This window comes from Molossus molossus, unplaced genomic scaffold (assembly GCF_014108415.1).
Source record: "Molossus molossus isolate mMolMol1 unplaced genomic scaffold, mMolMol1.p scaffold_m16_p_15, whole genome shotgun sequence".
Taxonomy (NCBI): Eukaryota; Metazoa; Chordata; class Mammalia; order Chiroptera; family Molossidae; genus Molossus; species Molossus molossus.
The window spans coordinates 16,221,649-16,233,677 of NW_023425350.1; the positions used below are offsets into that span (position 1 = coordinate 16,221,649).

At 47.0% G+C, this 12,029-nt stretch overlaps 1 protein-coding gene across 1 annotated transcript; it reads left to right on the forward strand.

Moving 5' to 3' along the window:
* The first annotated feature begins 1,054 nt into the window (after window positions 1–1,054).
* Window positions 1,055–11,356, forward strand: CENPA (centromere protein A). The gene is made up of 6 exons (XM_036263099.1): window positions 1,055–1,223; window positions 8,193–8,302; window positions 9,331–9,408; window positions 9,718–9,867; window positions 10,214–10,434; window positions 10,592–11,356. Exons 1-4 carry the CDS (start codon window positions 1,055–1,057, stop codon window positions 9,850–9,852), a joined length of 492 nt encoding a protein of 163 aa, XP_036118992.1. The 3' UTR covers window positions 9,853–9,867; window positions 10,214–10,434; window positions 10,592–11,356.
* The last annotated feature ends 673 nt before the right edge of the window (window positions 11,357–12,029 follow it).

Here is a 12,029-nt window from a genome sequence, read left to right on the forward strand (position 1 = left end):
TGAGGCGTTAGGACTCTAGACTAGGGTACCCTGGAGAGTTTTAGGCAAGGGGGGGGGGGGGGCATGATCCAAATTCCTGTTTGGGACGATCACCTGGTTGTTATATGGAAACAGATTTGATTAGCATTAGGAAGTACGAAAGGCCGGTAAGACCACCTTTGGTTAAGAAGGGTCTAGAGTCTAGACTGTGGAAATGGTGCTGAGGATGAATACAAGAGCCATTCAAGAAGCAGACTTACCTTTTAGAGCCCTGGTTGTAAGATCTATTGCGTAAGGCAGCAATTTTCAACGAGTACACCACAAGAATTTTTAAAACATGCAACACCTGGCTTTTTGGTCTTTTCCCTTAGATTGTCAAATAAAAAATGACAGCCCTGGCCAGTGTGGCTCGAGTGCGCATCATCAAATGTGCCAAAAGGGTTGCAGATTCAATTCCCGGTCAGGGCACATGCCCTGGTGGCCAGCTCGATCCTGGGTAGGGAGCGGTCTGTCTCCTCATCTTTAACGCCATCTCTGGGTTGATAGAGCAAAACATAAAATGTTTGAGCAAGTGATTTGTCTAGACTAGAGAAACGCTTTCTTCAGACACATCTACGTCTCCAGAATCGAGCTTTCCTTTCTCCACCAGAGGGCACCCGAAGACAACAATCTGACAGCTCCGCCACAAACAAGTGGAGGGCGGGAGAAAGTGCCTCCTCCTTTTACGTTCCCAAGGCCCATTGGATGGTTTCCCCGTCGATCCGCCATAACCCCGCTTCCTCTCCCTATCACCGCCGCCGTTAGCCTCCGGCCTGTGTTCTCATTGGCTCCTCCTGTAGTCGCTCGGCTCCAGAGGCAACCACTGAGAGTCGCAGGACTCGGGTTTTAAAAAACGCCGGCAGTAATCCGCGGAGCGGGCCGTCTGAACCCCGGGCAGGGGCGGTCGGCGAGGGGCTCACCCCCCCCTCCGGCGCACGTGACCGGGGCGCTCCTAGACCTTCCCCGACGCCAGCCTTAACCCCCGAACCCAGAAGGCGGAGAAGGAGCCGCGGGGCCGAGACCCTCTGCGTCAGCCATGGGCCCGCGCCGCCGGAGACGCAAGGCCGAAACCCCAAGGAGGCGCCCGGGGAGCCCGCCGCCCCCGGCGCCCCCGACGCCCCCGCCGCCCCGCACCCCCCGGCGGGGCGCCCCCTCAGGTAACCAGCCGCGGTCCCCTTCCCTCGGAGCCGGTCCCCCTGCAACCTGTCTGCAAGCTGGGTACGGCCGGATCCGCGTGCCCATTTCACAGACGGGAAAACTGAGGCTCGCTCGCTGCGTGGAATCGAGCCCGACCTCTTGGCTCCTGTCCCGCAGGCCTTCCAGCATCTGCTCGGGAAGGTCCCAAGTTCCGAGCCGGGCGAGGGGCTGGGCAAGGCAGTTCCGAGTAGGGCAGAGGACTGACCCAGACAACCTGGCTCCTAAGGCGGATTCTTCTCGGTATTACTGGCATGTGCTGAGTGCTCACCCCTAACTAGGCGTTGTGTTCAAATCGATGTAAATTATCTCGACTTCATATTGTGACCACTTTACAGATGAGATGCAGAAAAGCCAGGTAAATTGAAGAAGGCCACACAGTTTGTTCTGGTGGACACAGGTTTTCTACAAGTCGGTGTTTGTACTTTTTTAAATTGCAGAATTATTGGCTGCTTTTTGTGATTATTTCAAACAACGATTCTATTAGAAGGTGCCCTTCTGGGTTTGTTTGTTTTTCCTTCTGCCAGTGGCTGCTTTGGGGCTTAGCTTGTGTATTTACTCAAGCAGAGCTCTCAAATTGTTCCATTTGGGAGACGTGTGCCCAGAAAGACTGGCCTGTGGTCCTCAGAATCCGTGCTGGAGTCTGGCGGGGGAGAGATGCGAGAACTGCTTTACTTGACTTCTGCATAGCTAAGAGCAGGGTGGGGGAAAGGATATTATAGACTATTTATAGATGTTGCTGTGTTTGTTTTCTCCTAAATATAAAGAACCTTTACATCCTGCCAACTTGCTGAATTCTTTAGTTAATCCTAATAGTCTTTTAGTTAATTAACTGAATTTTTAAAAAATATGTTTTTATTGATTTGAGAGAGAAGGAGAGATCGAAATATCAATGAGAAACATCCGTCGGATGCATCCTGCATGCCCCTTACTGGGGATTGAGCCGGAAACCTGGGCATGTGCCCTGACCCAGAATTGAATCAGGGACCTCCTGGTGCATGGGTCAATGCTCAATCCACTGAGCCATCGGGGCAGGGCCATTTTATTATTTTGTTGTTGTTGTTCAGATAGAGTGGGAGAGGAAGAGAGAGAGAGAGAAACATCGACGTGAAAGGGACACATCGAGTGGCTGCCTCCCGCACGACCAACCAGGGCCAGGGACAAACTGCAACCGAGGTACGTCCCCTTAGCGGGAACCAAACCCCGGTCTCTCTGGACCACAGGCTGACGCTCCAACCGCTGAGCCAAACAGGCCAGAGCCATTTTATTTCTTATTGTATTGTATTAGTGAGTCCCTGAGACTAGTATTGAAATAAGAGCAGTATTTTGGCCATCTTTGTCTCATTCGTAATTTTAACAGGAATATTGTTAAGTATGATGTTTGCTGTTGCTTTCCTATGTAGAAGCGTTTCTCTACTCTGGTTAAATTAAATGTTTTATCATAAATGGACACTCAACATTTCCTGGCAGTCTTACTGCACTGGTCTGGAAGTCTTGTTTTTCCTTTTCCCTATGACTATTCTATACCTTCTTCCAATTCCTACAATTCTAGACCCCCATCTCATCTCAGCTGATGATGACCTTAACTCAAGCTTCACTGAGGAAATAGAAGTCACCAGATGGATTCCCCTTCTTACAACAGAGAATGTAGTTGTACCCCTTCTATCAAAAGCCACTCCTCTTCCTGCCGGGCTCTTGGTCATATTCTTCTCCTACTTTCCCAGAAGCTTTCTGTTATTCTCTCCACCTACACTTAGAATTAATTCAGACTCCTTACATTGGCATTCTATAAATGTGCTCTGCAACTTTGATATAACAATGAAGGGCAAGGGTGGTTCCATGTCCCCACAGACCCGTCTCCCTCATACTCCCCATTTCTCTCTACTGCCCTTCATAGCTACTCTTTTAAAATAGCCAGACTTGCCCTGGTCAGTTTGGCTCAGCGGTTAGAGCGCCCGCCTGCGGTCCGGAGAGACCCGGGTTCGGTTCCCGCTAAGGGCATGTACCTCGGTTGCAGTTTGTCCCCGGCCCTGGTTGGTCGTGCGGGTGGCAGCCACTCGATGTGTCCCTTCACATCGATCTTTCCCTCTCTCTCTCTTCCTCGCTCTCCCTCCCACTCTGTCTGTACAAAAAATGGAAAAATGTCCTCGGATGAGGATTAAAAAAAATAAAATAAAATAAAATAGCCAGACTTAAGTCTATACACATGTCTGTTGCCAGTCTTCTCAGTCATCCTTCAGTTCATTTCAGTCTGACTATCCACACCACTACCCCTCCCTCTAGTGTACTTGAACTACTCTTATCAAGGTCACCAGCTACTTTTGTGTTGCTAAACCCAATAGACATGTCTGTGCTTTTTTCTTACTCTGTCTCTCAGAAGCATTTGAGACAGTGGATCACTTACTTCTTGAAACACTGTCCCCTTGGCTTCCACAATACCACACACTCTGCAGTTCTGCTTAGTGTTTCTTACTGCCTGGGCCACCTCTCTCCAGTAACTTGATGTTGGACTTCCGTGGTGTCCTTGTCCTTTCTTTCCCTGCCCCAGGGGGTCTCATCTCTTTCCATGACTAATACCACTCATGCATCGATAGCTCTCACATTTATATCTTTAGCCCAGATTTCTCTCTGAGCACAGATACTTATATCTAACTGCCTTTCCTCCTAAGTGCTTGTGGGTATATCAAATTGAACATACTGAAAACGAAACTTTTCATTACTCCCCTCATACCTCTTCATCCTCACTTCTCCCCATTTAAGTAAATGGCACAATCACCGACCCAGGTGTTCAAGCCTGAAACCTGGAAGAAATACTTTTCTATCACCCCCATGTTCAATCCAAATGCAAGTTCAGGCAATTCTACCTCCATATTGCATCCTTAATCACTCCACTTGTTGCCACCTCTACTCCCACCAGCCTAGTCCAAGCCACCAGCATCCTAACCAGCCACTATTCCGCTTCCACGCATGTCCCTTTTTTGTTTTACTTTACACAACAGCTGGAATGATCTTCACAATGGAAGTGGATCACCTCTCTGTCTTGCTTAAAATTTCCATGATTTTCTATTACCTTTGGATTGAATCCCAGTTCCTTATGTTGGCATTTCAAGACTCACCTACTGAATGTTTAACCCCAGTCCTTTCCCATGATTTCTATAATCGGCTCCTTTTCATAACCACTTGTTCTTGGGTCATGGTTTCTTCCCTTACCCCTCTGAGGTTATGCTGTATATTTCTCTCAGTCTTTATCTCTTTGCTCTATGAACTCAGATTCCTCTGGTATTAATTATTTTGTTTGTTCAGTTTTGTTCCCTCTTTTCATGGGTTGGTCTTCTTAAATCATTTGGTGACCTTTAGTTGTGTTCTGTAACTGCTGTTTGCTTATTAAAGGCTGCCTCCAGTGACGGGGTTGCTGACTGGTGGTGAAGAAGGAGACAGGTGCCAGTAGCTTGCCTCTGGTTATGTGTCTCCCTCTTTCTCCTAAATGTCACCAATCTGCTAGACATTGCCCTGATATTTTGGCCCACATTCTCCCACCCAGGGATAAAGTCTCCACTGCCAGTTGTGTGGCACAGGGCATCTCTGGATTGCCTCACCAACCTGATTTGCTCTTGCAGCTTTTCTAATCCTTTGTAATGATAAAAATCAGGAGGGTACCTTGGCTGTGAAAGTCCTCCCTGGAGTGTGAGGGGCCCCTGTTCCACACCAGGCGCCCAGATCAGGGTTCCAGTGCCAGGAAGAGAAGTGCCCATAACTTATGGCTGTAAAACCAGCAGGAACTGAGGCCGAGGGAGGCTGAGGCTGCTGGAGCCCCAGGCAGCTCCTTTTAAAGGGCCCGCACACAGACTTACTTAGACCTGCTCCCTCTGAGCTCCAGCGTGGAGGGGAGGCAGCTTGAAAGGCACCAGAGACATATGGGGAAGAACTGAGTTGTTTGGCATCAGGGCAAGGGCTGGAGAGGCAGCTTTCTCCTGGACAGACCTGCTGATGGAGGCCGTTGTTCCTTTGATGAGCCCTTCCCCCACAGGGCAGGCAGAGGCTGCCATATGTGGGACTCCTGCAACCGGCTCATACTGTTTGCCCTGCCCTGGTGAGTCCCTGAGGCCCCGCCCCACCCAACTTTCAGGCCCACCCAAGCTGTTTCCAGTGGCTTTACCATAGGATTGGCCTGCTTTGGCTCCTGCTTCAGATTTTTCTAAATTCTCTCAAACAAGCAGCATCTGGCCACAGCGAGCCCCATACCTCTTGCTGAGTGGCCCCAGGCCTGGCACTAGAAGCAGCCAGCCTTGATTCACAGCTTGGATTCGCCTGGGCACCTCTAAGCCCAGCACAAGAAGCAGCCATCAGGAGATCATTTTGTAGCATATACCTGGTGGCCCTTGGTAGAACACAGGTAGTGGCTAACCTTGCCCCAGAGCCAGCACACACAGTGGACAGCTTCAGACCACATAGAAGCACCACCACCCAACCACCTCCACAAGTGACACACTCAAGGAATGGACTCAGGGTACCAGAGCCCTGCTGAAGTAAGTCTTGCTCTGTGTGGTGGGCCCCTGCACAGCTGATCATCCAGTCCTTGCAGCTGATCAGCCTGAGTAAAAACCTCCCATTGACATGCCAACAGCAATCAAGACTCAATTACAACAGAAAGGTGTTAAGTCCACACGAGGGGGTGCACACAAGCTGGGTGATCAAGGAGGCTGTGCCACTGGACCCTACAGGACACCTACTACAACAGGCCACCCTAGGAAGTCTAGGATACATAGCAACTCTACCTAATACATAGAAACAAACACAGGGAGGCAACCAAAATGAGGAGACAAAGAAACATGTCCTAAAGGAAAGAACAGAACACAACTCCAGGAAAAGAACTAAACAAAATGGAGATGAGCAATCTAACAAATGCAAAGTTCAAAACACTATTTAAAAGGATGCTCAGTGAACTTAGTGAGGGCCTCAAGAGCATAATAAAGGACAGAAATTGGGGATGCACTAACTGAAATAAAGAATAATTTACAGGGAATCAATAGTAGAGTAGGTGAAGCCGAGAAGCAAACCATTGATCTAGAATACAAGGAAGCAAAAAACACCCAATCAGAACAGCAAAAGGAAAAAAGAATCCCAAAAAATGAGGATAGTATAAGAAGCCTATGGGACAACTTCAAGCATACCAACATTCACATCATGGGAGTGCCAGGAGAAGAGCAAGGGCAAGAGATTGAAATCCTATTTGAAAAAATAATGACAGAAAAGGTCCCTAACTTGGTGAAGGAAACAGACATACAAGTCCAGGTGGCACAGAGTCCCAAACAAGATGAACCCAAAGAGGTCCACACCAAGACACATCATCATCAAAATGCAAAAGGTTAAAGACAGAGAATCTTAAAAGCAGTAAGAGAAAAGCAGTGAGTTACCTACAAGGGAGTTCCCATAAGGCTGTCAGCCAATTTCTCAAAAGATATTTCGCATGCCAGAAAGGAGTGGCAAGAGATAGTGAAAGTGATGAAAAGCAACGACCTACAGCCAAGATTATTCTATCCTGCAAAGCTATCATTTAGAATCGATACACAAATAAAGAGTTTCCCAGACAAGAAAAAGCTAAAGGAGTTCATCACCAAACCAGTATATGAAACGTTGAAGGGTCTTCTTGAAGAACAAAAATATGAACAGTAAAATGGCAATAAATATATATCTATGAAAATCAAATCTACAAACATAATGAGCAAGCAGAACAGAAACAGATTCATAGATACAGAGAACTTTTTATTGCTCGCCAAATGGGAGGGGGCTAGGGGGACGGGTGAAGAAGATGAAGAAATTAAGAAGTACAAATTGGTTGTTAGACTGATGAACCTCAAAGGGAAGTGGGGAGGAAGGGCAAGAAGAGATAAACTAAAGAACTTATATACATATATGCATAACCAATAGACACAGACAACAGTGTGGATGAAACAGGAAGGAGGGGGTCAAGGGGGGTAAAAAAGAGGGACATCTGTAATACATTCAACAATGAAGATAAGTTGTTTTTAAAAAAGGGACCGGGAGTCAGAAAAGGCTGCATGTGAGAGTTAGCATTTAAGATAATACCCTCAGCCCGGCTGGTGTGGCTCAGTGGTTGAGCGTCGACCCATGAAACAAGATGTCACCAGTTTGGTTCCCGGTCAGGGCACGTGCCCAGGTTGTGGGCCAAATCCCCAGTGGGGGGCATGCAGGAGGCAGCCAATACATGTTTCTATCTCTCTCTCCCTCTCCTTTCCTCTGTCTCTAAAATCAATAAATAAATTCTAAAAAAATAAAAAAGATAATACCCTCAAAGGATCATTCATTCATTTAACAAATATTTATTTAGCACCTCTCTCCTGTTTTCCAGTTGCTGAAGATAGCTAGGGTGAGTAAAATAGACAATACAGTGATACCTCGGTTCTCGAACATAATTCGTTCCAGGAGGACGGTCGAGAACCAAATTGTTCGAGAACCGAAGCAATGAAACCCAATAGGAAATAATGGAAACTGGATTAATTCGTTCCAAGCCCCAGAAAATGCCTATTTACTGGCCTAATTTGTATATAATATGTAGAAAAACATAAGTCTCAACAAGAAATAAAAGTGTACAGTATGTCTAAGGGTTAAATTCAGTGTAGCGTGACTCTCTCCACAAAGCGTGACTCTCTCTCTGCACTCACACTGATGACGCGAGCAAGGCGCGCTGGGCCGAATGAACGCCATTCGGCTCAACTCGGCTCATCTCGGAAGTTCGAGTTCCAAATATTTGTTCGGATTCCGAGACAAAAGTTTCTCGAATCTCCTGGTCGAATACCGATTTGGTCGAAAGTCAAGGCGTTCGAGAACCGAGGTATTACTGTATTCCTTGCTTTTGTAGATTATATTATGGTCTAGCAATTTGATGGTTTGACATCCAAGCTGCAAAGTGCCACCTGTTTTCCACTGCAACTCACCCGTGTGACTACTCTTTTGCTCAGGCACTCCTTCCCGTCCATCTAGTCGCCGGAGACATCGGGTTCTGAGGGAGATCCGAATCCTTCAGAAGAGCACAAACCTGTTATTAAGGAAGATGCCCTTCTGCCGCCTGGTGAGCTCCAGGGGGCTTCCCCCCAACCACTGTGCTGCCTCTTTTCTTTAAATTCTCCCTGTATTGGGGACCCTATCGTCTCTTGCCCAAATGGCTAAGGGATCTCTTCTTTAACTTGGTAGGGGACTCTTCATCTTCTAAAACCATGAGCCTGTCAAGGGTACCTTTCAGTTCTTTATGGAATTAATTTTCTGCCCCCATCACCTTTGAATCTTTCACTTTCTTTTTATTCTTATCCGAGAACATTTTTCCATTTTTTGTTCAGATAGAGTGGGAGGGAGAGAGAGAGAGAAACATCGAAGTGAAAGGGACACATCGTGTGGCTGCCTCTCACATGACCCAACCAGGGCCAGGGACAAACTGCAACCAAGGTACATGCCCTTAGTGGGAACTGAACCCAGGTCTCTCTGGACCACAGGCTTATGCTCTAACCACTGAGCCAAACTGGCCAGTACCCCCATCACCTTTGAAACTGTGTTCTTTGATTATGTAAATAGAAACCCTCTTGCCCTGGCTGTTTAGGCTCAGCAGTTGGAGCATCAGCCTGCGGACCAGAGAGTCCCGGGTTTGGTTCCCGCTAAGGGCGCGTGCCTTGGTTGCAGTTTGTCCCCAGCCCTGGTTGGGGTTGTGTGGGTGGTAGCCACTCGATGTGTCTCTCTCACGTTGATGTTTCTCTCTCTCTCTCTCCCTCCTGCTCTAACTGAAAAAATGAATGCAGAAATGTCCTCGGGTGAGGATAAAAAAAAAAAAGAAAAAGAAAAGAAACCCTCTCATCCATCTGTCCTTTCATCTCTACCCTCCCCTGGGAGATTGCCTCCTCCTCTTCCCACCACCAGTAAGAGACATGCCAATTCCTAAGCTCCCAGGAATTGATACCTGCTACTAGTTAGGTCCTAAGATTGAGGGCCAGGAAGGTATAATGGAGTGAATATTGACAGAAACTCAACATAGTGTCTTATACTCTTCTTATACTCTCTCCTCCTCCCCACACCCCTTCTCCTTTGCCTCCCTTCTCCACTCCTTTATAGGTAAGAGAAATATGTGTTAAATTCACTCGTGGGGTGGACTTCAATTGGCAAGCCCAGGCCCTGTTGGCCCTACAAGAGGTAAGTAGGGGGCCATGGTACAGTTGGGTGAGGGGTGAGTGTGGGAGAAAGGTATTCTGGAATTCCACAGGGCTGGCTGTGGAGGGTCAGCCTGATCATTCCTCCTCGGAAAGAGTCACAAGAACACGCAGGGTTTGGAGGCTGGATCTCGCTTGGTGGTAGCAGAATTCCCAGGCAGATCAGTCTCATTCTGTGAACAGTCTTTCCTGTAGTCCTTTGAGCCCTCAGAGATGAAGCTTAGCAGGTCCCCAAGGAAAAGCAGCCCATGCCCCCTTGCCTAGGTCAGTCTGCTTCTGTTTCTGTCCCCAGGCAGCAGAAGCATTTCTGATACATCTCTTTGAGGACGCTTACCTCCTCTCCCTGCACGCCGGCCGGGTTACTCTCTTCCCAAAGGATGTGCAACTGGCCAGGAGGATCCGAGGCATCCAGGAAGGGCTCGGCTGAGCTGCCGCCCGCCCTGTAAGTCTTTGCTGCTCACCAGAGGGGCATGAGGAGCATCCAGCTTCTCATCAGTGGTGGGGTGGGAGTTGTTCTGACAGAACTTCTCCAGCCTTAGTCCCCTGTCATCTTGCCTTCCCTTCCCTTTGTTCTTGAGAAAAAGTTTGACCTGGTTTTACCTTGAATACTTGGGACTCTGTGGCGCATGCCCTTTTGTACAATGTTAAATAAAGATACTTTTCTATTAAGTAATGACCAGACGACCTGAATTTCTGTGAGAGTTAAGCCTCTTCCTCTTATAAGGACCAGATGACCTCATTTTAATGAAGAGAAGGTGTTCTTAATTTTGAAAATGCCTTAATTTCAGGAATGATACCAGGGACTCTGTCTGGAGCTGGGACCAGATCCATGGAGTCCGAGATACTGCCTGGACTTTCTACCTCTGAGTCGAATATGCATGTCGCTTTTGTAATGGTTTTTTAAGACGAAGCAGACTGCATGGCTTTTCTCCACAACAGAAGTAATACATAAGAAAATCAACATGGTTCCAGAGGCCTGAGAATCATTTTCAGATAAAGAGACTCTAAGGTTGACTTCAGTTGGTAAATTATTCATATGATTGCTTAATGACTTTGAAGATATCAGATTTGCTTATTTTGGATCTTACTGAACCATTTAAAATTTCCCCTCTCCCCACATTTAAATTTTTTACCACATGTATATTTACTTCTGTTTAACACATAAGGGAAAAAGTAAGAGAGGAGCCCTTCAGTCAGTTGCATGGGAGAGCCTGGCACGTGCAGCACACAAATCTCTGCCTTCGGATTGACTTCACTGGTGGCAGCAGCAAATGCCGGTGTGGACGGTGCCTGTCAACAATTGCAGCTTCTCAAAAATTCGGTTGGGGTGTAAGTTGAAAATCTTTTAAGGTTTAATATTCTGGTTCTTAGTAAATTTCTGTCAAAATCATTCAGAAATTCTAACTTGTAGAATTTCATTATTTGTAAATCACAGGTAACATAGTTTATACTTCAGAATTTTTTATCCCAGGATTTTAAAGTGTCTTTTCAATGTATTGACAGGTATTTTTATAACTTTTCTGTGGAGAGATAATAAAAATAAATATAATTCTTTAATGAAAAAAGTTTAAAGAAAAGTTACTATTGACAGTATACATGTATATTTTGTGTGTTATCATTAAGTTCTTCGTTTGTACACTGCTTGCAAACAGCTAAAATTTAAATGAGAATCCAGGGCTGTGTTTTTGCCCCCAGTGGAGTAGTATACAGGCAGATGAAAACCTGGCCCTTCTCCTGTAACTGAAGCACTTTAAGAGATTTCCAGACAAATAGGAAATGCCACCCAAAGAGTTTTAGATTTTGTGTCTGATAAACATGAGGGCAGATTAGTTAGCTGGATTCAGAGACAAACCGAAGGGAAGGACCAAGTTCTATTGTTTAATACATTTTAACCCTTTGTTAAAACCGTGTTGACTTCAACTCATATTTATGCAGACATCCAAATAAAGCTTATCTATCTATGTGAATATAACTAAAGTTCTTGTCAGAGTGTTATTAATTTTTTTTTAAGTGTATGTGCCCTTTTCGGGAACGGAACCCAGGACTCTCTGGTCTGCAGGCCGATGCTCTATCTGCTGAGCCAAACCGGCCAGGGCCAGAGTGTTATTAGAAGATTATTGATCTTTTAAAATGGAACACCGAAAAAAATGGCAACAGACAGGACCAGAGTGAGGGTGAGTGTGTGAGTGTAAGCGAGTGTGTGTGGACGTGAGTGTGGGTGAGCAACCTCGAGCAGTGCAGAAACATGGGGCAGAGGGTTCCTGTGGACGGGAAGCAGCTGGCTACTGCAGTAAGTGGCTTGTCAGGGCATGCTTCTCCCTGCGCAGCCAGAAGGTCCTGCCATCTTGGAAGATCACTGGTCTCTGGGAGGAGGCAGCAGGGAGCAGATAGGGCCGAGCGACCTGAGTCCACCAGTGCACCTTCACCGTGGGACCAATGGACCCTGCTGTGTCAACACAAACCAGCATACAGTAGAGGGTTGTCGAGGTATCTGCTCGGGAAGCAGCACCCAGCCGGGAGCCAAGCACCATTCCCCACAGTAGCAGCAGTAGTGGCAGTTTGGGAGCCAAGCACCACCCCCAGCAGCAGTAGCACCAGCTTGGG

What these genes read in the sequence shown, in the direction of transcription:
- CENPA (XM_036263099.1), top strand. Translation starts at nt 1,055, where the DNA reads ATGGGCCCGCGCCGCCGGAGACGCAAGGCCGAAACCCCAAGGAGGCGC. An exon ending in AGCCGGTCCCCCTGCAACCT is followed by an intron (nt 1,224 to 8,192) that starts GTCTGCAAGCTG and finishes TCTTTTGCTCAG; the next exon opens with GCACTCCTTCCCGTCCATCT. An exon ending in CCCTGTTGGCCCTACAAGAG is followed by an intron (nt 9,409 to 9,717) that starts GTAAGTAGGGGG and finishes TTCTGTCCCCAG; the next exon opens with GCAGCAGAAGCATTTCTGAT.